Below are 23614 nucleotides of genomic sequence, written 5' to 3'. Positions count from 1 at the left end.
ATGGAGAGTCACATTGAAAAAGAAGATCATTCCTTCTTAGATGTTGGGTGGTAACCGAGTAAGTATAAACCGCCGCTCGTCATGGCGTAAGTGAAGAGGCGATCGGTGCCTATCGGATAATAACAGCGTCTGGTGAGTGGATCGAGATGTGTGGAAGAAAAGAAACAGCGAGCAGGGGTGTCGGACCTTTAAAAGTTATCGTTCCATCGTGGTATCGTGCCCGCACAGGCCCTCGTAGGCGAGCGAAAATACGAGCGAAACATCGATGGGGCGGATGCTTTGGGTGATGCAGGCTCCAGAGAGGCCGCCCGCCGGCAATCGGGGAAGCGTTGCTGAGTCTGGCAGGTTGTTGCAGGGCTCTGGGGCCCAAGCTCAAGGAGGAATGGCCGGCTGCCTTGGTGGTCTGCCGAGGGTGCCCAGAGCGACGTGGAGAAGGCCCAAAGAAGTTCCAGAGGTGCCTCCAAAGGTGCCAGGGAGGCGCCATCTGGCCCCCCGAGCAAGCCACCTCGACAATCAAGGATTTGTACCGTTTCAATTGCGACGTTGAGGAGCTGATCCATGTTCTCGGCCTTTCTCTTGCTGATCCGACTCTACCCATCCTTATTTCGGACTTCTCCTCACCTCAGCCCGGACCCCTGCTGTCGATTTGACGTTTCCACCCAGGCCGCGAACGCTCTTATGCCGACGGATTGATTGGCGGTGATGTCTGAAGAAAATCACACGCTGCATATGAGTAGTGATATCCTCGCGACTCGCTGTCACAAAACGAAAAGCAACATTGAAATTATTATTCAGACCAAACAGCTTTCGATTCGCATGTGTCTCGACCGCGGTAACAACTCGGAAGCCTTCATCACGGATGGAGTCAAAGCCTCGTCACCACAATGGTGGCATGTTATCGTCGACTAGGAAACATATCCACGTGGTAGAGTTCTGCCCGTAGAGTGGGCTGCAGTACATATGTTTCCCAAGGCCTTGGTTACCCCATTTTACCTTCATTGAGAAGCGCTGGCCCTGCGCAAGGCGTTCACTCATTTCCACAATAGCTTCCTGTCCCGTGTGCGAAAGATGTCCATTGACATAATCCTTCGCGGCGTGCACCGTGGGCGACACGTTGCAAATCTCATAGTATGTGTCATCGAGAGGAGATTTACCGAGCAAGAAGCAGTCGGAGTATAACTCTTGCAAATTGCCCATAAACTCCTCCAAAACCTCGTCCACAGTGCTGCTGTTGCTAGATGAAGGTGTCGACTTCGACGACTTTGTCCGCGCATGGCTTTTCGGTGTCGACCGAGGAGTGCTGCTGCGGGTGGATGATCTACTCTTCTCCTCATGCGCAAGGTTCAGCCAGATATCTTCTCGATGTGCGATGCCTAGTGATCCAGTTCCTCTGTCTCCTGGTAGGACGCAACCACCTAAAAGGTCCTCTGCTGACAGCTGGGGAGTCGATGCAACCCAGCTAGGCTCTAAGCGATCCTGCACTGGGGTCTGCAGATCACTTTCCATGAGAGAACTTTCCGGGGATTTGTCTAATTCTGGCAACGACGCAGCCCCGGAGATGAACCGGGTGACATCGACCAAGCTTGCAAGCATAAACCTGCAGCGACCACTGCTTGGAATAACCAGTGGGCTGAAGAGTACAAGGTGAGTGACAGGATCCCCCGCTGCGTCCTGGCCAGTCACAATGTCCATCGAAGCTCCTTCACATTCGCAACTATTGAGGAAGAAGTGCTCGCCAATCTCAAAGATATATCTGAGCTCTTGAGACGTAGCCACCACAGGGAAACCTGGAGCAGCTGTGTCAAGCACACAAAAAGACCTGAAGTGTTCGACCAAGGGCATGTCTCCGGACACACTCTCGCTGCTCCGCCAGCTGTGAGTTTCCGACATGGATGCAGAACTGATGGATGGAGATTGCAGCCATGACACCTGCTTCTTCCGAATTTGTTGATTCCCTATAACAGGCTGTGAGGGGGCAAGCCCCGATATTGGTCGACGCTGCTCGACGAGATGCTGGTGAGAGTCTCTCAGTCTCAAGGTGGATGTGCTTTGGAATGATGATAGAGTCGATATGCTCCCTTGTCGACTGGTCAGAGTTGCGCAGTTTGGCGGCACTGCTTGTTGTGCATACCCGCATGGAACTGTTGATTGTTGCAGATACGCGTGATGAAGATCGAATTGACTCAAACTCGTCGCTGGAAGAAGAGTCTGACGAGCTCGGCTTGGTGAGGCCACGTTGGGAGGAGGCGACTGAAATCGATTTGGTATAGATCGAGAAATGGTCCACTGGTCCAAACTGGCTTGGCTGTTGGTCAGGTCGGAGAATGAAGTAAAGGTTGTGACGGATGAAACGACAAAACTTGAAGGATCTGCTCTACGCAGGATGCCCGATCCGATGGTGTCGGGAGGACTTGGTGACTTTCGCATTCGACGCAAAAAGACATCCTTGAGGGATTGTTTTAATGATCTTCGAGGCGCCTGGCGCGGCTTGGCGGCCATTGTTGAGACGGCGCGAGGCCTGGGAAACTAGTTGTCGACTCTCCTTCTCATTGATCAATATTGTCTGAGAAGAACAAAACTATGCGTCGCGAGGGATTACTTTTGTGGCTCGATCGAGGGATAGGATCAGGACAAATGCGCCTGTGATAAAAAGTTTGCTAGAACGCGAGGGACCGTAGTGACAGTCGAGAACATGACGGATAAACAAAGAACGCCTCCCCAGAACCCTAGAATCGCAAGTCAGAAGAGACCTACCCCATGTACGCAACAGAATGATGATGTATGTAGTGTCAAGTCTCTGCTACATGGCGGAGCGTTGTCCAAGGAGGAATGAAAAGAGAGATGATCAAAAAGTCTTCCCTGTCTTTGGGAGTTGGGTGAAAAACAACCGAAGATCGGGTCTCCTGCAGGGGCTTGGGGGCCGGCACTGTCACCGGGGAGCTCGGATATGGATTCCTCTGGGTCAAGTGTGGCCTCACGGAATGTTTCAGGTTCCTTTGACAACCGCAAGACTGGTTATGGCAGACGTGAGACAGTATTTAGGGGGGTCCGAGAGAAAGTGAGGCGAGGCGACCGGACGCAGAAAAATGGTTAGATGGTCTGCTGTGAATACTGTAGGTGGTGGTGGCAAGTGAAAGGACATACGAGGCCTTGGACGGCGAAGGAGAAGCGGCTTCGAGATAGGAATCAACACCTGGCTTTCATGACCACATGAGGTCACTTCGCAACAGTGTCAACCCTTGGTAATGACCGAATGAGGCATTGAGGAGTGGGAAGTAGTATACACGTCGTCTTTTTTTCTCCCTTCTGTATCTTCTTCGCCATGTCAATTTGGTTGTTGCCAGCCCAGGTACCGGAGAATATTTAGACCAATCACGAGCTTTGGCGGCTGGGCGCAGTTTTTGGTGTGGAATAATGGCAACGATCGGGAGAATTTGGGGAGCTGCTTTTCATGCCTTTTCACTCCCTCTTCGCAACCACCATCATTCGACATCTGTGATCAGGACGCGCCTTTCCCGGTGTGTAGTCACGCAAGCTCTTCCTTCACCTCTCCTCTCATTCTCTACGTCCCCTTAGGGAGCTTCTGTAGCCATGTCTGCAGCTCCGGTCTCGAGAGCCGTTCTCCGCCAAAGCCGACTTGTCTTGCGCCGCAACGCTTTTAGACAAGCTTCTACCACCTCAGAGGCGGCCTCGAAAGCACAGGAAACCGGCAAGCAAGCTGTATCAAAAGCATCAGAAGGCCTCAGCCGAGTTCAGAGCTCCGCTAGCTCGGCCATCACCAGAGTTGGATCTTCGGCCTACAATGCAGTGAGCAAGATTGGCGGAAGGACAGGACGAGTGATTTCTTTTGTTGAATGTAGGTCATATGGCTGTGGGATCGATATGGATGAGGCTTACTGACTGTGGACAGCCTTAATACCACCGACTCTATACTACTCACGCGTCGGGTTGGAGCTTGCAAGAATTGTTTTCAAGGGTCAAAACATGGCGCCTCCGTGAGTATTGCAAGCAGATATTCTACTGAGCAATGACTGATAGATCCCAGATCCTCAGCACAATGGCAGTCATACTTCCAGCCTTTGGTCAACGCCTTCCGGAACCCTCGAACAATCGGCTCCAGCTTGAGCTCTGTGTCCAACACCGTTAGCCCCGAATCCTTCCTCGGCGGCGTCCGCAACATGAACTCTCGACAATTGACTACGGCTGGCATCGTCTTCGCTCAAGTACTGGGTTTTTTCACCGTTGGTGAAATGATCGGAAGATTCAAGGTCGTCGGCTATCACGGCGAGGCACACCACGAGCATTAGACGAAAAAACATCGCCCTATTTTGCATTGGCTGCCCTTGTAATCTTAGGACTTGATTCATGTATCGAAAAGGAAGGACAATACATATTCACAGATTACAAAATGCATTGACTTTCACCCATTACGCGCCTTATTTGAACACATCTTAGGGGAGGGCGTTCTATCAGAATGCCTAAAGTCGAAGAGATGGCAATGCTAATTGGCGCAGAGTACCTGTTTCCACTTTCGACACATCTCTCAGAGCCTTGAGAGCCGAAAATATAGCCATACTCGAGATTCTGGCTTTACCTCTTTTGTTTTCGCTTTGCTGGAGGACTTTTCCCTGGCTCCCAACAATGCGCCCAGTCTTACGTTTCTGATACTTGATTGAAGATGCCAGCATGGGACCGGTAATTCCGGGCTCAAAAGTCGTGCAGGATGCGCTACGATGGCTGTTCCAATTGCATACGTTGTGAAATTGCAAAATGACTTGAATCAGATTGACTCCAGGAGAATTGGTGTTCCTACGGAACCTTGCCAATATTGACAGACTGTGCCATTCAGAAGAATATCAGGTTTAATAGACATACCTCGACTTGTCCATCGTGGGAAGCAACCGCCGACATCGGGAACGACAGTCATCCGAAAGAGAAATTCGAAGTCTTTGCCCCGAAAGATTGCAGTCACTACAGCCACGAGACAACAAAACTGCACGTGGGAGGAGTCGTCTATCACATCAGACAGCTTTGTCTGAACTTTCTTCTGTCTTTCGTCCGCTGCACTGTTCTCTTCGTCCGCGTCGATTGTGCGAGGACGCTTTGCTTTTGTTTCGGATCAGGTGGAAAGAGGCTGTGACAATACTTGATTGCAGCTGCATTTCCCGACTAGTAGGAAGCCGCAATGTTCGTCCAGTGACACGCAGAATCGGGAAAATTCCTCGAACCTGCTAAGCCCTGTAGAGACCTGCAGAGGCGATTTGACTTTCGTGATCCTCGCCGAGATTACCATGGATTGCATCGCGGCCTAGACGAAGCCAGACCATTCTCCAGTGTTGAAGAGACCAATCAAGAGGTGACTTATCAGTAAGCTAGCTTCTGTGCAAGAATTGATGCTTGGTCTCGTAGTGCTTCTGATCATGGACAAAGTCCTGGGGACAAGTCTGTGTATCAGTCTCCATCCCGAATCTTGGTCGCCCAGTCTTGATCAAGGGCTTGGTGGCAACAGCAATGTCTACTCGGGACAAAGACTTGCAACGACGCCTCTGCTCGGAACTGGAAATCTTTCAATTCCCGGGTCGTGCGGCAAGACGGTCCATAGTAGAACTCGCAATTGCAATGTTCGAAGTAGATTATGGAATAAGCAAACAAAAAGCAATTTCTGGCCGCGGAGGAAGTAGGAGGCTCGTCCTCCCTAGACGTGAAAGGAGTGGATCGCCTTCCTCTTTCGCATGGAGTAGCCTGATAGAAAAGACATAGCTGGACCAACAAGAATTTCTAGTCTGGGCCGGAGCCTGGCAGGTAGATCATGATAGCGAACATCCCCTCCGTAGGTACGGGGACATAGATACAGGTAGTTTTTAAGATATGCGGGAGGCTGATTGCTTGTCTGGGGATTGGCTTAGCAAAGGGCATCAAGTAATGGACCACAAGACTCCATCAGCCTCGACAGAGCCTCGTAACCAATCACCATCCGCGCTCCCTTGGTCTGATAAGCAACGGCGTCGACCGACGACATCATGTCGACACAGAGACACAGATGTGTCATGTCTTCTTTATCTCTCATCAACTGTACTCGTACTCCGTACACGGATGATCTGCACAACCACCGTAACTGCCCCCCTATATCGCCTATACTGATTGGTACATCGCTTGCTTATCAGTGTTTCCCCCCCCCAAAGTTCTCGTAGCTTGCATTCGCGCGCGTCACAAGCTTCAAGCATCCTTGCCTTCGATTTTTCCCCCGTCGTGTCCAACCACATACACCACCACGGACTGGTCCAGTGACCGTTCTACAGTCGAGTTCTGGCTGTCACCATGCTTGCGACTCTGGTCGAGTTTGCCGTTATCGGCGCCCGTCGACCCAAACCAAACCCACATGCTGAGCTTCCTGGGTCAGGATCGCGTGCGCTCATGCGAGAGCCGTGGGAACCACCGATTGTCTCCGTACGGAGGAGTTTCAGCTCCAGATCTTCTTTTTGTGGTTGTTTTTGATCATCGAAATTCCTCGTGTAGCTCCACCCAGCCTCCGGACATCATACTGAACGAACTATATAGCTTGCACGGCATCCCACGAAAATCCTGCCCTTCAGGACCATTTGGAGGCCTTCTCTTCTCATTCTAATTACATCCAAGAATCCACTCTCACCCAGCATGCCAGATACAGCGGGGTCTGCGTACGTCCCTCTCTCACAAGGCTTCGGCTATGGCATCATCCTCGGTCTAGGATTCGCCTTTGCCTTGGGCATGATAGGAACTACGTGGGCTCTGAAGCGATACCATGGAGAGGTTTGTGCTCGTTTGGCGTCGAGGATACACAAGACTAAGGATTTCCAGGTCCAAACCTCGGAGGCTTTCTCCACTGCCGGTAGGACGGTCAAATCTGGTCTCGTTGCAGCGGCTGTTGTCTCGAGCTGGACCTGGGCTGCAACTCTGCTTCAATCGTCGGGCGTCGCCTATTCTTATGGCGTTTCTGGGCCGGTCTGGTATGCATCAGGAGCCACTGTGCAGATCATACTTTTCGCGACATTGGCTATCGAGTATACTCACCTCAAAACTTTTCCTCTCCACCTACGATCCTGACAAGCTCTCAGGCTCAAGCGTCGAGCTCCAAATGCGCATACTTTCCTCGAAGTCATCAAGGCTAGATACGGAGTCGTCACGCACATTGTCTTCCTGACATTTGGTCTGATGACAAACATCTTGGTTACGGCCATGCTCTTGACCGGTGGTAGCGCGGTGGCCAGCTCTCTCTGTGGTGTTCCCACAGCGGCAGCTTGTTTCCTGCTCCCTGTTGGCGTTGTTCTTTACGTAAGCACGCACTTTCTGGCCATTTTCCTCATTCACTCGTGCTTTTCCGACCCCTGAAGATGGATGCACCGTCGCAACCTCGGATGAGCCACGACAGTCTCTCAATGCTAACGAATGCTTCATGTACTCAGACGATGTTTGGAGGAATCAAGGCGACGTTCTTGACTGATTATGTCCATACGGTTATCATCCTGGTCATCATATTCGTCTTTGCATTCTCAGCTTATGCCACAAACGAAGTTGCAGGCTCCCCGGGCAAAGTCTGGGAACTTCTGGTCGATGCTGCGAAACGACACCCGGTCAAGGGCAATCACGAAGGTAGCTATTTGACCATGCAATCTCGAGAGGGAGCCATCTTTTTCGTCATCAACATCGTGGGCAATTTTGGGTAAGGTTTTGGTCAATTCTTCTGATTGACGTTGAACCCCCCTACTGTATTGAAGAATATCTCTGACGGAAGAAAATTATAGGACCGTCTTCTTGGACAACGGATATTACAACAAGGCAATCGCAGCTTCTCCGGTCGACGCATTGCCAGGATATGTCATGGGAGGGTTGTCGTGGTTCGCCATCCCCTGGCTATGTGCCACCACAATGGGACTAGCGGCTCTCGCTCTGGAGAACAACCCGGTCTTTCCAACCTATCCGAATCGAATGGCGCAATCAGACGTTTCTGCCGGTCTGGTGTTGCCGTACGCGGCGGTGGCCCTCCTCGGAAAGGGGGGTGCCAGCGCGACGCTCCTGCTGATCTTCATGGCGGTCACGTCGGCGTCGTCGGCGGAGCTCATCGCCGTCTCGTCGATCTGGACGTACGATATCTACCAGACCTACATCAACCCGAAGGCCAGCGGGAAGTTCCTGATCCGCATGTCGCACGTGGCCTGCATAGTCTACGCGCTCATCCTCGCCAGTTTCTCGACGGGGCTCTTCTACGCCGGCGTCTCGATGGGGTACTTGTACCTGATGATGGGCTGCATCATCTCGAGCGCCGTCATTCCCGCCACGCTGTCGCTGATGTGGAAGGGCCAGAACTGGCAGGCCGCGGCCGGCGCCCCGGTGCTCGGTCTGGCCTGTGCCCTCGTGGCCTGGCTCGTCACGGCGAAGAAGGAGTGCGGCGTCCTGAACGTCGACTGCACGGGGAGCAACAACCCCATGCTGGCGGGCAACGTGACGGCGTTGCTCAGCCCGCTCATCTTCGTCCCGGTCTTGACGTTTGCCTTCGGCCAGCAAAACTACGACTGGCAGAGCATGAGGGCCATCCGCAAGGGCGACGACAGCGAGATCATCCGTCGTGCGAGCGTGAGTGTCGAGAGCGACGTCGTACCCACCGCCGACGTCCCGGACGAGACGGCCGAGCAAGAGGCCGTGGAGCAAAAGAAGCTCAAGAAGGCGGCCATCATCGCCAGAAGTCTGACCGCGTTCATGACCGTCGCCTTGTTGGTACTGTGGCCCATGCCCATGTACGGGAGTGGATACGTCTTTAGCAAAAAGTTCTTTACCGGTAGGCTATTGTGGTGTCTGTACCATGTCCCCGACATGTTTCAGATCCCATGTGCGTGAGTGTTTGGGCTGACGTGTAATTTCAGGTTGGGTCGTCGTCGGTATCCTGTGGCTCTTCTGCAGCACCTTCGCCGTGGGATTGTTCCCGCTGTGGCAGGGACGCAAGACAATGGCCCACACCGTCAAGTCGATCATCTTGGATATCTCGGGCAAGAAACATCCGGCCATTCATGGTCGCGTCAGTGCCGTCGGGGACGACGAGACCAGCGGAGCCGCCACGCCAGAGGAGAAGACCACCGTCAAGACTGAATAGGGTGGACTTGGAACAGGTTTGCGAGAAAGTACTTGTTACTCTGATGTGACGATACCCCTTTTTGGTGTCTCGTTTTCAAGATGTGGTCGATGTGTGGGATGTGGATGTGTGGCACACTTGAATTATTGATACCCTTTTTTGTTACGGCGAGGTAGATGACATTAAGCAATCCATTTGATCGAGATACATTGTATCCTCGTCACAGTTACAACGTTTACCAAACATGTTTGTTATCAAGGACAGAGAACACGAGTTGTTATTGTCAAAGAGTTGAAATCAAATACTTGACTGTCTGAATATACTACATAAACTCCTCCCTCCACTGTTTTCACTGTTTCCGGTGTGCCCTTCGAACGCGTGTTTTGTCAGAGAGTATTGCCCTCCCTTCTTTTTGTTTCCTTTTTGTTTCTTTTTTTCCCTTTTTTCTTTTGGATTTTCTTCTTTTTTCATTTTGTGGGTGTTTTACTTAGTGGGGATTTCCAATTCTCAATTCGGGGGGTATCCATTCTCTTTGGAAGAGTCCAAACTTTCGAACCGAAAGACGTAAAGAGGGAGTGAGTCTCGAAAATCACTTCTTGTCTCCAGACTTGTTGACGAATCCTCCAAACAAGCCACCCAGTCCACCTGGAGCTTTCATGTCTTCCCAACCCTGACGGCGTTGATCGTAATCATCCTTGCCGCTGCGAGTGGCCATGAGACCACTGAACACACCACCATTGGAAGCCGAGGACTATTGAGAAATTGTGAATGTCAGTACTTATTCTGGACTCTCTGGTAAGGGAATGCCAGAATGAATGTTGGAGTGAATAGGATTCTGGGCTCAATCACAGACAAAACATGCCTAAGGGGAGGGCTGGGGGGTCATGTCATTTTGTGGTCATGGTGATGACGATGATGGTGGTGGTGGTGGTTGTATAGACCTGGTGTTCAGTAACGTACCCTTCTTCTACCCGCTATCGCAGCTGCGATCCCACCACCTGGAGACGTCGGTGGTGAGGCTGAGGTCTTGACGGCCCCTGCGAATCCCGTACTTCCCGTGCTCTTGTCACTGGATTGGGAATTCCGACGAGCTCCGGCACCCTCGTGTATCTCCCTGGGTACTGTACCCATGAATCTTCGGTCTCCTTCCCAAGAAGGGAGGATCTTTCCGGTAGGCATTGCGGCCGCGGCGGTGGAGGTGGAGGTGGTGGTGGTAGGAGGAGGTTGGGAATCAATGACGGCAGAGTCCGCAGCAACGGCGGAAGCAGTAGCAGCAGCAGCAGTACTGACAGAAGGATCCGAGTCCTTGTTGCTACCGCTGTATCGACGTGAACCCTGATGGACCTCACGGCCCGCGGGGAACATGAAGCGACGATCTTGCCAGGATGATGAAGACATGGTGGTGAGTTATCGTAGATTGTAGGTTTGACTCTGAGCAAGATCAACTAAACTAAAGATAAAATTCAGAGGTAGTAGTCGTGGGATGGATGTTCGTTCTGATAAGGAGGAGGAGGAGGAGGAGGTTGGGAACAGTAACTGAGAAAGATACGAGGTTCAACCCACAAGACGAGGAGGGATGAAAGAGGAGTAAGGAACGAAGTAGAATAAGGGCACGTGTGATTTGTGCTCGTATTACAGTAGACCATGGGGAGGAAAATACCTCCAAGGTACGGAGTACAACACGTACTTTCCCCACCATGTCAAGGATGAGGTCAGTGCTTGCTTGCATCCGAGTACTTACGAGTACGAGTCCTCTACGAATAGCAAGGGTAAGAAGTTGGGTTGGTAAGCGACGTATCTTTTACCAATTACTCCGTAGGTCAATGTAAGAGCCCGTCATACTGTATGTATGGGTACGCGTGCGAAGACTTCGTAGTGGCTAAGTGTTTGCAGTAGTACGCCGTACTGTACTGTACACTAACTTACCCCTCTTCTTAGAAATCCGGGGTAATTGTACCCAGTTGCCGAGTATGACGTGTACCGGTCCCAGTCGGACCGGTCAGTGATGAGCCCCGACTTTGGGTCCCTTGTCAGGTGCTCTGTCTTCATGCCCTCGAACAAGCATCATAGTTACTCCTATCCGTACGAATAAAGTCAGCACAGTGGAAAGTGAGGCAGAAAATAATGAGTTCGCATGGTTGTACTCCGTACATGAAAGATAAACGCCACTTCCCATTTTGTCCAATTTCGAGGGTAGCACCCCAAACGCTCAATGATCCTCAACGTATTCGTTCCTCATACATGACTTGAGATCACTCATCGCCAGCTGGATTGCTCACTCGACCAAGAGTTACTACCTCTACCACGAATAATCATCACTCCAGTCATCCAGCATATCTCCGACGTGTCTTTCGATGCGAGCTCGCAATGCTTCCACATCAGAATAGGCACCATAATCTTCATTACAGGCTGGACTCTCCACATGTTGCAACAATGCGCTGACCTTGGGGAAATTCATGTCGCACTCGGGGCATCGATACTTGTTGTGACTCGACCGGTGGTTGGTATAGCTGCCGCTGTTCCAGGAGTCGAACGCCCATTGCTCAATGTGTGCTGGAGTGACTCTTGAGCGACAAGTCCTTGATTCGAGGTGGATGAGGATACCGGATGGACTCTTGAACATCTTGTCGCAGCCATAACATTCTTCATTGCGTTCCATATGGACTTGCGCGTGCTTTGAACGAGGCATTGTTAGCACATTCTGGGTTTGCCGAAAAGCCCCAAGGATGAACGACTTACCATCAAAAGCGCGTTTCGAGTTGCAAACTCCTGGCTGCAGTCGGCGCATCGATTGTGATCTTTTCTACGATGCTGCTCGTAAGACCGAAAGGACGCTTCGCAGTCCCAGCAGAAGCCGTGCTCATCTGCCAGGTGTTCGACAAGGCTCTCTCGATCCAAGCCGTCGAAATAATTGCACAGGTGACAGTCCCAATGGTGCGACGATGCTTCGACATGATTCTGTCGGGCGTGTGAAGAGACAAATAGCCATCGGCATCTCTCACACCACTCGTCTTGGTGGCATGCTGCGTACCGACAATGTTGAAGTAATGAATGTTCCGATTTGAAGGAACGATTGCCACAGGAATTGCAAAGGTAGGAATTCTGATCAGGAGCGATGACAACTTGATTCTCTCGGGCCATCTTCGCAGCTCTTATCTATTGACGGAGTTGGAGCTTACCGGATCTTTAGCGACCGAAGCTGCCTCTACACAGAGGCCGTCAAGGATCATGGAGGCAATTGGGAAAAATCGATGATCAAGGAGAATGAGTGAATAACTCATGAAGGCAGCAGTGTTGGAATGCTGTGAAGCTTGAGTTCAGACAAAGAATTTCCAGCTGTGAATATTTGGTCTAGTCTGATGGGAGCTTCGCCATTACTGGTCTGACCAAATTCCGACTTGGCATTCTATCCGGCAACTGATATAGCGGTTTTTGCATCCAGACATGGTGTTGACCGGCAGAGTGCTTTCCTTCTCGGAAAACTCCGTCAGACGCGTCTTTACAACGTTCTTTCCCACGCCAGACCTTTCACTAGTTTCAAACACTCCTGCTGTAATAGTCCTATTTCCCGTAGTGATTCTTTTGTCCTTTTCGTAGTGTATCTGAAAGAGCGCTTGTTTGTGGCGAACAACGTTTAGCCTCGAGCCCTCAGACTAAGCCGATCGAGACCTCATCCGGTACCTACAGAGAAAAGCCTCAATCGTATAGAAAGTTTTTGACCCCTGCCCTATATGTTACCGATCAGTCGGCTTGTCGGAACAAAGGCTTCATAACAGAGGGACATCCGTGTTGCTTGCTTGTATATACATGACTATGGGCTCCTTCAAGCTCATATACACATTATGAGTGCTTGGTGCTAGAATCTGCAACCTCTATCTCTGGTTCGAGGGCTGATTTCGTAAAAGGTGCCAGGATACCTTCCTCCTCGGCCTCCAAGATTCGCTGATAGATACATTAGCAAAGGTCAAGAAAGATACGCCACATAGCTTCATCCAGTGACAGAGGTAGACAATAACGAGCGACTTACATCAATTGCATGTGTCGCTGTCAACCAACTGGCGACCAACATACTTCGCAATACCCAGCTTTGCCGAAACTCGGAACTTCTGAAGCGGCTGGCTGGCCATGTCTCGAAACCACGATGTGGGAAGTTCGCGTCCAGATGTAATTGCAACAGGCGAGGATACCGATCGAGGCTGCGGAGGGATTTGCGAACGGCGTCCCGGTAGAAACCCAAGGTCCCGAGCACGAACCCCGTACATGCGGAAGCGACGAACGGGACGGTTGCCGTGTCGAATATCATGGCGCCGATTGTAGCACCAGTCATGCCCATAAACACCGATGCAACGGTGCCGGAAATTATGACGCGGACCATGCTGTGGCCCAAAGAGGTGTTTCGTCAGTGGCCGACACAAGTACAGATCAGGATATACGTAAGATGGAAGCTATCCAAGGCTCATGACTAGCACAAAGCCGTCGAGCTTTGAGAGAATGCAGCACTTACAACAAGCCTGGACCACTGAGCGAGCGGACAAAGGTCAGCTTTTGAGTTTCAAGGTATTTGGAGCTTTTTCTAGCTTTCCAGATCTCGCGTATAACCCACGCAGAGACGGTTCGATGCAGCACATATGAAAAGGGGGAGTTTTCTACACCTACCTAACTGTCCCCCAGCCGCCTCCAACTCGCATCATCGTCTTGAATGCATCAGTGTAACTACTATTGCCGATAATCTCGTTTCCGGGATTGTTGCCGCGAAAAGTTGACATGATGTTCCACGCCACCAGGGCAGTTGGGTGGCCGGAAAATCAGTGGTGTATTGTCCAGGAAGTATGCGCTCAAGGTCGCCAAATGAAATGTTAGAAACCTACATGAAACATGACCAGAATATGTTTCCGATAGCTACGAGATACGATCGACGCGTTTTCGTGGATGGGAATGAAAAATGTTTTAAAAGTGCCATGATTTAATCGACGTGGAGGGATAAGAGTTGATGCTGCTCTTAGCATAGACCGATCATGCTCTGACTCGTATTACAGAAAAGCAGTTCATGATGGGTGTCGGTGGTATTCGTTATTTTGAATGTCACGATAGTTGTTGTTGTTATTGTTGGTGGTGGTGGCGGTGGTGATGATATACGAGTACGCTGCTATTCGACAAATGCTCGTAAGCAAGGAATGTACGGAGTAGGTATGCAATAAATTTATTGCTCAGCCTCCTTGCATTCCAGGTTATTACGACTTGTGCATTATTGTCGCTCTTACATACGGCTTCCTCGGGCGGCGTACTCGCATCCGTACCGGCGACAATATGCCCTCTTCCGGGGGCGGTTCATCGGCCGTACCCGTTATTCCTAGGGGCCAAGCTTCACCTAGAGACCTACTAGTCAGGGCACATTCGTTTAGGTAGGCTTGACACCATCTTTTTACTACCCCGTACCGAAAACCCACCCGAATCTCAGTGGTACCACCAGGGGAAGACCTTTTCCGACCCAAAAATTATACTCCGTATTTACGGTAGATAGATAATCGCTGAAGCAGAGCGAACTCTTTTTACAAGGCTCAAGCCCATTGACTTTTACCTTACAATCACCTCCAAGCCTGTCAAACAAGGGCACTTTTGTGTTTTCGTTTTTCATTTTCAATTTTTCAATTTTGCATTTACTTTTCTTTGGAAAAAAAGAAAACGAAGAAGAACTGTCGAGTTTCGCCAGGGACAAAAAAAACAACCCCAAAGAGCAGAGGAAATAATGCTCTCGACACGACTCTTGTTCTTCGGGGCCTTGCTCCTACCTATATTCTACTTTCTCGACCAGAACCTCCACAAGGCTTACGTTTTCGACCCTGTCAAGTTACAACAGATATCTCAGAATGCCATCGCGGTTCACGGCAACGACACCTTACCCATGATGAGGCAAATCACCGAGGATTTGAAGGCGGAATACGGTAGTGCCATTGTCGACGACTGGACAAAGGAAGATTGGTTTTTTAACAATGCCGGTGGTGCCATGGTACGTTTATGCCTTCCCCCCCTTCTTTTTCTGAAGAAAGTTACTCGGTAAAATAGCCAAAAACTGACAAATACAAAGGGCACCATGGTGATTCTACACGCTTCATTGACGGAATACTTGATCTTTTTCGGTACCGCCTTGTTGACAGAGGGTCATTCCGGTGTACACATGGCCGACGACTATTTTACCATCTTGGTCGGCGAGGAACACTTTGCGGGCCCGGGTGACCTGACGGCACAAGTCTACCGGGCAGGAGATCAAAACCATTTACCCCGTGGCGCTACATCCAGACAGTATTCGATGCCAGGTCCCTGTTTCGCCCTGGAACTCGCCCAAGGTTGGATTCCTGCCATGTTACCATTCGGTAAGCACTTGCTCTCTCTCTCTCACTCACACACACACTCCCGCCCCCTTTCTTCGTCTGTATGCCACTGTTTTCAGAACATGAGGAGAACGACGACCACCACGGCACGCTCGCTAACAAACAATTTTGTACCTTTAGGCTTCGCGGATACTTTTAGTAGTACATTGGATTTTGGTAACCTTTGGAAGACCGTCTGGTTGACAGGAAAGCATATGGGATCTCAAGCTCTTATGGGAAAGTTTTGAAAGGAACAACAAGGAAAAACCTCCGGCTACCTACCTACCTACCTCAGGTATCATTCTGTCAAGCATTGTATGTTTAACTACTCGTACTTTGTTTCCTTTCCCCCCTTTCCTGCTGTAGCGGAATGGTTGTATCATGAGGACGATTTCTGGCATCACTTCAGGTCGCATACTAGATTGGACGGGATTGATCATCATTATCGAAAATACCAAATTCAAGATAAACTCTCCTTTTCTCGCACACAAACAGCATGTACAGTACGTATACAATACTTGTCTAATCCGTGGCACTTGTGGAAATACAAATGACCAAAACATCAACACAGACGCGATACTCGGTGCATTGCGTCCACAGAACCAAGGCAGAGCGTTGATGGCTGCGAGTACTACAAACAACCTCCATTGTCACCGATTTCACGACACGAAATGGAACCAGGGTTCAAATAGAATTACTCTATTAAGATATGGAGCTTATCAGCATGCTATGGTTTAAAACTGTTTCATCATCCATGCCAAAACTCCTTCGCGCCGTTTATCATGCTGTGGTAGCATGCGTGTCATCATATCGTCACATCTGAATAGAAGATGATGCATCTGCCTAATCGTGCCCGAGAGAAGTAATGCTCGCGCAATTCAAGCTCGAGAATAGCTATCATGCCGGCCAAGTAGCATGACTCCATTCCTGAGACTGTTCAATGAGGCTATCGGCTAGACCTTGACCGGCGGACCAATTGATAAACTTGGTGAAACCAACGGTAGACCAATATCTGAAGTACGTGCCTCTGGGAATGAAAGCCAAATCACCAAAGATCAATTGCGCCGTGTCATTGCCGATCTGGAGATGAACCTGGCCCTCGGTGACTTGTAACGCTTGATCGACGCTGAATTTGATCTGGGCAGATGGTTGGTTGGGTTTCATGGTGATTGTTGCAATGCTGAGCTTGTCGTTCGTCTGCTTACCGCTGGCAAGCTGAGCAATCACCTTGTTCGAGCCATGCTGCAGGTACTTTGGGCCACGGTTGCTGGATATGAAGTATGGCTTCGAAGGGTCGGTAGGCAAGGTTTGATCCGCAATATGCCAGGTATCCAACCCATCTGCGGTGGTACCGTTGATCCATTCGATATTGATGGTATTGTATGGCTCAGGAACGATGTTGAACTTGGGCATCAAGCTCAAGACTTTGGTGACGTTTAGCTCAGACTGATCCTCGGGATTGAATGGTGCAGAAGATTGATAGGGCACACCGGTAGCCGCAAAGAATTCGTCAATGCCACCGGGGGCCATACACAGACTGAGCTGGAAGTCAAGGTCATTTGGACGGTAGGTGTGATTGTTTCCAGGGGCGAGAAGAACGAAGTCATTGGCCTGAACTTGACGACCTTGGTTTGAATTGTGGAAGACCTGGACACCGCCTTTGAGTGCGTAGAAGGCTTCAAATTCCTTGTGGTAGTGGATGAGATTGAGTGGAGACGGGCCAGAGTTGACGCCGACGATAGAGAGACTTCCACATGAGGTGGTGTTTGGGACGAGAGTTCGGATGATGAGGCCACCGAAATCGACTGCGCTGCCTCTCAGGTTGGGAAGGACGTAGGGCTGAGGCGTGGTTGGTGCGGTATCGACGACTAGGCCGCCTGCTGCAGGGGACGCTGTGGCTAGAATGGCCGCAGCCGAGGTAATTGCTTGCATGACTTTGGTGGGACCCATGTCGGCGGCGTCGATGGTGTTTGGAGAGAATAACCACCGTTGTGTCTTCGAGATGAGGGTGTTGAGTAAGTACATCTCGGATCACAAATTTAATGAGCGCAATGAATTTGGCCTGAATTCCCTTACACTCACTGTCGAGGCAGGAACGATGCAGTGAAGTACCTTGATATATGGTGGGGAGGAAGGAGTCAGCTGAAAGAAGGTGCCATTGGAGAGCGCTCAGCCGCATCAGGCACACTGGGTTACAAACAGGATGGTCAGATAGCACAGCCAATTACCACCAAACAGTTCAATTTGGAATCTGACACTATCCAAAGTGCGGATGATGGATCATGTTGAGGATTCTCTCAATCGGACTACGGCTGACATCCACGCATCATAGGGCAACGGAGGCGTCACCACCTTCCCGTTGTTTCCTCTTCTTGAGCCATGCTTCGCGCAGAACATCCTTGATGTTATCTTCACTATCCGCGAAATTTGCGAGGCATACTGTGATGAGCATCTCGACTTGTTCAGGAGTCCAGACAAGGTTGTACGAGCCAGAGAATTTGGCAGTGGACGGGTCGAAGTCTGGCACCGCAGTTTCATTTGGCAGAAGCGGCATGTATATCATCGTTGATTTGTGAAGACAAGGAGGTGCTGGTGGGTTTGTGACTGTATGCCCGTAAGAATCAACAACCTTTTCTGGTCTATCGACAAGAATGTTGCCATCATATATTTGCGCATAAAGCCCCTTGAACTGGTTCGCCTTATCCGACTCCGGGTCTGGCTTCGGCTTCGGGGACCGCCTGGCAAATCTTAGACTTCTGCGACTGGCAATCTGATCAACACGCTCTTGGAAGCTGTCTTTCAATACGTCGCTCGATGCGTCCATGTTCAGGACGACATCAACGTATCTGCGGGGATGCAGCATGACATAGGTGGGACAGTTGTTGTCCATGCCACTATCAATCAGATGGATCCTTGGTGAATTCTCGACTGGCGGTGATGGCTGCTCTCGAGCCTCAGACTTTGTCAGATGGAACATAAAGTTGTGCTCGTTGACTGCATGGAGAGGATGATGTCCTTGGAACTCTTCGGTTCCCTCTCGGCCCCAGAGTCTCGTGATACCCTTTGCCATGTCCTGTATAGAATTGCCAATGAACCCCGAAGGCAGGCTTCTCTTGATGGTTGCTAAATAAGACGTCAACGGTCCTGCTGGTGCACTTGTGCAAAGACCTAGCAATAAGGCCAGAGACTGCTCAGGAAGTTGCATAACATCCTGGCCTCGTTCGAAGGGTCGACCGAAAGCCCAGGTAGGTACCCAGGCCTCCAGTTCGTCGCATCCAACCTCGATGGGAGAAAGCTCGAACCAATTGAACCACGCATCCGAAGCTTCCTGCTGCTCTTTCGTATGGGGATCTGCATGCACGAATGGATGCTCTGCATCTGCCCAGTCTTTCCAGGGTCTTTCATGACGGATAGCTGTCAAGATGGGCAAAGGCTCTGTTCCATCGTTGATGTATCGTTATGCGGAAGACCATTTATACCATTGGTCGTGGTATCCTGCAACCTCTTTTCTAACTCCCATGCCCTTCGGGTCTATGTTCGGGTCGCTTCGCAAGAAGAGATGCCCGGTAGTAAAGACTGAGTATAGGTCCATGGCAACTGTATGCAGACCAGAATGGTGTTTTTGCACGATGGGCCCAATGGTAGTTGTCGGGCCACCCGGCGAATGGAGGACATCTCTAATAGCTTCGGGTGATAAGGGATGGTATGGGCTCAGCCTTCTCTTGCAATGTTCAATGACCGCTTCCATACTTGCATCTGCCCATGTGTAATAGGCGGCCAACGACCAACAACTGCCACTCACGCCAGCAACGTAGGTGAGTAAGTCCCATAACCCAGACTGTTTCATCCCATGGGAATATCCAAGCAGACCCAGCATGGCCCTGTATCCGCCACCCGAGCCTCCAAAAGCCACAATGGGCACGTCGTCAATATGTACTTCTGCTGCATCAAGACCCAAGTACCGACAGAAGGCATCTTTCACCCTAGCTTTCCTGGCTTCTCGAAATGCCACTTCTTGAGGAGAGAGCTCAAAGCCCCGTCTAACAGTAGCAACTTGAGCAATTTCGGGGTGTTTAGTCGCATCCCTGATGTCTTTGGTAACCATCGCTTCGACTTTCAGCGTCGCCTTCAATAATGTGATGTCTGCTACAGCCTCGGGGAAAGCGGGAACAACTTTCTTCTCCCAGAACGACAGGAATCTGTGTTTGATTCTAGAACTATGATTTGAGCCTGTTGCTTCGTTCTCTGCGTCATTCATCCTTGGTGATATATCATTAGCCAAATAGTTACCGTCGCTGCCAACCTGCTCTGGACGGTAGTGTTTATGCAGGATTGCTTGCTCATAGTGTTGCTGTTCACGAGTCTCTGACAAACGTGGGCTTCTAATTGTGTGTCAGTATTGTCGTTCGTTGTAAAACACTTCGCCTTACAATGGTGTGAATGTCATCCTGTTGATGGCTATCGGAAAGGATCATACCACTCACTCTACACTCACTCTAACACATTTATTCCTGGCAAAATAACAAATCGTCTCATCAAATTTACCTGCTGTCAGGGCATCACGGCTACTCAAGCACTATCAGGGAGATTCTGTTAGCCAAAGGGTCGCATGGACCTATCACTGAATTCAGCATGAGCATTGTGTCCTATAATCACGATGGTTGGCCACTGATGGCAAGTCAGCTTGCACGTGGTGGAGGTGAAGGCTGCGGTCATGATGTAGTCCGCTAGGGATTGTTCTTCACACGGCGAGGTAGAACAAGATGGCTACCTAGGTCATTAGGGCATGCTGGGAGTGTTACAGTAGTATGATGCATGGATGCATAGAGTCAGGAGGGCAAAGCTCTGAGAGACAGAAAGTGACAGGGGCTACTGGGCATTCCAGGGGTTACAATATGTACAGTACTGTACAAGGCTGGGATGCGCTGGCCAGAACTTCGGAAGCTGTTGGTGCTGCGAATTTCCCCAGAATTTCAGTCGTTTGGTAAAAGTGTCCACAACCACAATCACCTTTCAAACCACAACCCGCAACTCACATTCCTTTGCAAAGCAACTGCGCGTCGATATCTCATGCGCTCGATAGTCTTTGGAACAATCACTTGAGCACTTCTTCGTTTACCTTCGCGCAGTCGCCCACAAGTCGCGGCACGAGATCACTGCCCACCCCTACAATTCTTTCCAGCCATGGTACGGCTCTTCCTTCTCCTTGCTCAATATCACCTATCCTCCGTTTCAGAGGCACAACATGTGCTTCAAGCCAGATTGCAAGAGCATGCGGTGCTAACATTGGCTTTCAGGCTTCTCCCAGACCCTCCTCACCTCTGACCTCTGGCCCTGAATCCGGTCCCGATTCCACTCCGTCCGCTGCCAAAACCAGTGGTTCGTCCTCGATCGCACGCGCAGGCTCGCCTCCTGGAGGTCCTCGATCTGCTATTCGACGTCGCGCAGCTGCCGACCACAAGGAATCAGTCAAGAATGCTCGACCAGCCTCAACACGCGCCGCCGGCGCAGGTGGTTCCTCAGGCACTATGCTGAGGCTATACACCGACGAGAGCCCAGGGCTCAAGGTTGACCCCATGGTTATTTTGTTTCTGAGTTTGGGTTTCATTTTCAGCGTGGTCGCCTTGCATCGTATGTGTTTACTACAGCCAATTGGAGGTTTGTCATCGAAGAAATCACAGCTAACACCCTCTACAGTCATCGCGAAGGTTACGAAGAGATTCTCCTAGACTTATCTGGCAAAACACGGACAAGCGGGTACACGGGATGCAGACAAAAGCTCAAGTTCAGTCATATTTTGTATAGTACCGACAAGTGGTTGCAAATCACCATGCAAGGCTATCCCATCTTTCAAGCTTTGATAGCAGAAATACCGACAACGGCCTCGGAGTTGATTCGAGCTTTGTGAAAAGAAGGATTACAGATGAATACGGCGCGTTGTGAAGGAGTCTGAGGAATAAATGATCACTTCTTGCTCCTGTCCATTCAAGACCACTGGCCAGTTCTGCCAGAATTCTGAAGAGTTTTTTCGTGCCTATTGAAGTTTTGTTTCGTAAAGAAGACGAAGAACGCTGTAGGGTCTGCTGGGCGTATTGAATGTGACCACTTCTCTATGCATGTTATAAATGCACTTTTGTACCTTGCATGTGACGATCTCGTTCGATCTGACCTGATCGCGTGGCACGATACTTTGTGGCAAACATCTCACACCCCGCTGTCTTCAACTACACACTGTCGGACTCGCTACCCTTCCTTTGCGCTGGTTAGATAATTTCACATTCAACGCATGCCATTTAGGAACCTCTGAAACGTCTGCAAAAGCCCTGCCAATTCCCCACGTCATGGTCGAACAGGCCTCAGAGGGCCAGTCGCAGCCTGAAGGTCAAGGCGATCACCAAGTTCACCCTCACATAGAACTTCCTCCCTCAGATTCCTCGCACCAGCATTCGTCTGCACCTTTGGTCAATAGCAATGGATGGGATGGGAAACTGCGCATGCCTTCGCGCCATGCAGTCCTCAGCAATCCGGAGGCTCTCTCCGATCCAGACTACTCTGACCCCGAAGCCCCTCCCACCGAGCAGATCGATGCGGACGAAGATCTCCTGGACGACTATCCTCTAGACTCCGAAGATGTCGATCTTGTCCACTGCCGCATCTCCTCCATTTCTGCCCTCAAACTCGAGCGTTTCTCGCAACTCAAGAGGTTGTGTCTACGCCAGAACGCCATCACATCTATATCTCTGCCCGAGAACTTTGGTGACTCGTTGGAAGAGCTGGATCTCTATGACAACTTGATATCCCACGTCAAGGGACTGGACGAGTTGAAGAATCTGACGAGCTTGGACCTGAGTTTCAACAAGATCAAACACATCAAGAATCTGAACCACCTGAACAAATTGACACAGGCATTCTTCGTCCAGAATCGGATATCCAGGATCGAGAATCTCGATGGTCTGGAGAATTTGACCCTGATAGAATTGGGTGCGAACAGGATCCGTGAAATTGAGAACCTAGATCCTCTAAAGAGCCTACAGGAATTGTGGTTAGGCAAGAACAAGATCACCGAGATCAAGAATCTATCGCCGTTGACGAATCTACGGCTTCTGGACATCAAGTCGAACCGCCTTACTTCAATCACAGGTCTTGAAGAGCTGTCGAATCTGGAAGAACTGTACGTCTCGCACAACGGTATCACTGGGATCGACCCATCGGCCCTCGCAAACAACAAGAAACTTCGCGTGTTGGATATCTCGAGCAACCAGATATCTCATCTGGAGAACATTGGTCATCTCAAGGACCTCGAAGAGTTGTGGGCCAGCAGCAATAAACTCGCCGACTTCAGAGAGGTCGAACGAGAACTGGCCGACAAGGAAAACCTGGAGACGGTGTATTTCGAAATGAACCCTCTACAACTGTCCGGTCCTGCCGTGTATAGGAACAAGGTTCGCCTGGCTCTACCACAGGTCAAACAAATCGATGCCAGTAAGTACAAATTTCATGTGCAAGATTCGAACAGGGAATTGGGACCATTGCTAATGGGGTAATCACAGCTTTTGTCCGAGTATAGGTCAGAGGCCTGGTATACCAGTCATGCTCTCACTCGAGTGAAGACTGTCGTTACTCCTTGAAAACTCAAATGGGATTGATTGCCTAACGCACACCATGGCGAAGATTCTCCCTGTAATCACGAGAGATGACCAGTGAGCGTCATCATGGTGGTCGAGGTCTACATCACCAATGGCTCTGGTCATTTCGTTTCACGAGCATTTTCCGAGATGAGCCCCAGCGACTTTGTTGTCCAACAAGCGTATGATCAACCTCCCCCGGCTACAACGGAGTGAGGAGTAGGGGAAATGTGGCCGTCATGGCTACGCCGTATACGAGACATGAGAAGGAAGCCTGAATCATTTTCTGGCTGCCAGTTCGCATGGCAAGATGCATGGTGCTGGGACACAAAACGCACAGGTAGAATATATCAGGCACCAAATTTCAGTGGCAACTGCAAGTGCCAGTCCCAGAGAATACATTGCGCAAATTCGCACTTTTGCTCGGCAACGTATATCCGTCTTCCCCTTTTCTTCCTCCCGTCGTGCGTGTCGTTTCTTCTACTCCTGTGCGCGGTCAGAAAGTCATATCCCGAGAC

At 50.4% G+C, this 23614-nt stretch overlaps 8 protein-coding genes across 9 annotated transcripts; 5 read left to right on the top strand and 3 right to left on the bottom strand.

Annotated features, from left to right (window-relative positions):
• Nucleotides 1–876: 876 nt before the first annotated feature.
• PV06_07926 (uncharacterized protein) lies at nt 877–2499 on the bottom strand (the record flags this gene model as incomplete). Its single annotated transcript, XM_016409211.1, has 1 exon — nt 877–2499. One exon carries the CDS (start codon nt 2497–2499, stop codon nt 877–879), a length of 1623 nt encoding a protein of 540 aa, XP_016260965.1.
• Nucleotides 2500–3455: 956 nt separating this feature from the next.
• PV06_07925 (uncharacterized protein) lies at nt 3456–5296 on the top strand. Its single transcript, XM_016409210.1, has 3 exons — nt 3456–3856; nt 3911–3995; nt 4046–5296. The coding sequence occupies exons 1-3, from the start codon at nt 3592–3594 to the stop codon at nt 4305–4307; spliced, it is 612 nt and encodes a 203-aa protein (XP_016260964.1). The 5' UTR covers nt 3456–3591; the 3' UTR covers nt 4308–5296.
• A 1259-nt stretch (nt 5297–6555) lies between these two features.
• PV06_07924 (uncharacterized protein) lies at nt 6556–9293 on the top strand. The gene is made up of 6 exons (XM_016409209.1): nt 6556–6789; nt 6838–7040; nt 7095–7311; nt 7443–7699; nt 7782–8812; nt 8898–9293. The coding sequence occupies exons 1-6, from the start codon at nt 6655–6657 to the stop codon at nt 9122–9124; spliced, it is 2070 nt and encodes a 689-aa protein (XP_016260963.1). The 5' UTR covers nt 6556–6654; the 3' UTR covers nt 9125–9293.
• Nucleotides 9294–11234: 1941 nt separating this feature from the next.
• On the bottom strand, nt 11235–12412 carry PV06_07923 (uncharacterized protein). The gene is made up of 2 exons (XM_016409208.1): nt 11843–12412; nt 11235–11777 (listed from the first exon to the last, which is right to left on the bottom strand). The coding sequence occupies exons 1-2, from the start codon at nt 12242–12244 to the stop codon at nt 11403–11405; spliced, it is 777 nt and encodes a 258-aa protein (XP_016260962.1). The 5' UTR covers nt 12245–12412; the 3' UTR covers nt 11235–11402.
• Nucleotides 12413–12595: 183 nt separating this feature from the next.
• PV06_07922 (uncharacterized protein) lies at nt 12596–14145 on the bottom strand. The gene is made up of 4 exons (XM_016409207.1): nt 13760–14145; nt 13608–13622; nt 13131–13479; nt 12596–13045 (listed from the first exon to the last, which is right to left on the bottom strand). Exons 1-4 carry the CDS (start codon nt 13867–13869, stop codon nt 12944–12946), a joined length of 576 nt encoding a protein of 191 aa, XP_016260961.1. The 5' UTR covers nt 13870–14145; the 3' UTR covers nt 12596–12943.
• A 526-nt stretch (nt 14146–14671) lies between these two features.
• Nucleotides 14672–16153, top strand: PV06_07921. Of its 2 annotated transcripts, XM_016409206.1 has the most exons (4): nt 14672–15110; nt 15189–15474; nt 15613–15974; nt 16043–16153. In XM_016409206.1, the coding sequence occupies exons 1-3, from the start codon at nt 14850–14852 to the stop codon at nt 15717–15719; spliced, it is 654 nt and encodes a 217-aa protein (XP_016260960.1). In that variant the 5' UTR covers nt 14672–14849; the 3' UTR covers nt 15720–15974; nt 16043–16153. The 2 variants fall into 2 exon arrangements, with proteins under 2 accessions (XP_016260960.1, XP_016260959.1); XM_016409205.1 differs by having other exon boundaries at nt 15613–16153.
• Nucleotides 16154–20458: 4305 nt separating this feature from the next.
• Nucleotides 20459–21582, top strand: PV06_07920 (uncharacterized protein). The gene is made up of 3 exons (XM_016409204.1): nt 20459–20658; nt 20769–21102; nt 21169–21582. The coding sequence occupies exons 1-3, from the start codon at nt 20656–20658 to the stop codon at nt 21198–21200; spliced, it is 369 nt and encodes a 122-aa protein (XP_016260958.1). The 5' UTR covers nt 20459–20655; the 3' UTR covers nt 21201–21582.
• Nucleotides 21583–21689: 107 nt separating this feature from the next.
• PV06_07919 (uncharacterized protein) lies at nt 21690–23522 on the top strand. The gene is made up of 2 exons (XM_016409203.1): nt 21690–22953; nt 23022–23522. The coding sequence occupies exons 1-2, from the start codon at nt 21813–21815 to the stop codon at nt 23036–23038; spliced, it is 1158 nt and encodes a 385-aa protein (XP_016260957.1). The 5' UTR covers nt 21690–21812; the 3' UTR covers nt 23039–23522.
• Nucleotides 23523–23614: the final 92 nt, after the last annotated feature.

The sequence above is a fragment of the Exophiala oligosperma genome, assembly GCF_000835515.1.
Source record: "Exophiala oligosperma strain CBS 72588 unplaced genomic scaffold supercont1.7, whole genome shotgun sequence".
NCBI lineage: Eukaryota > Fungi > Ascomycota > Eurotiomycetes > Chaetothyriales > Herpotrichiellaceae > Exophiala > Exophiala oligosperma.
This window is presented reverse-complemented; position numbering and strand designations above follow the sequence as displayed.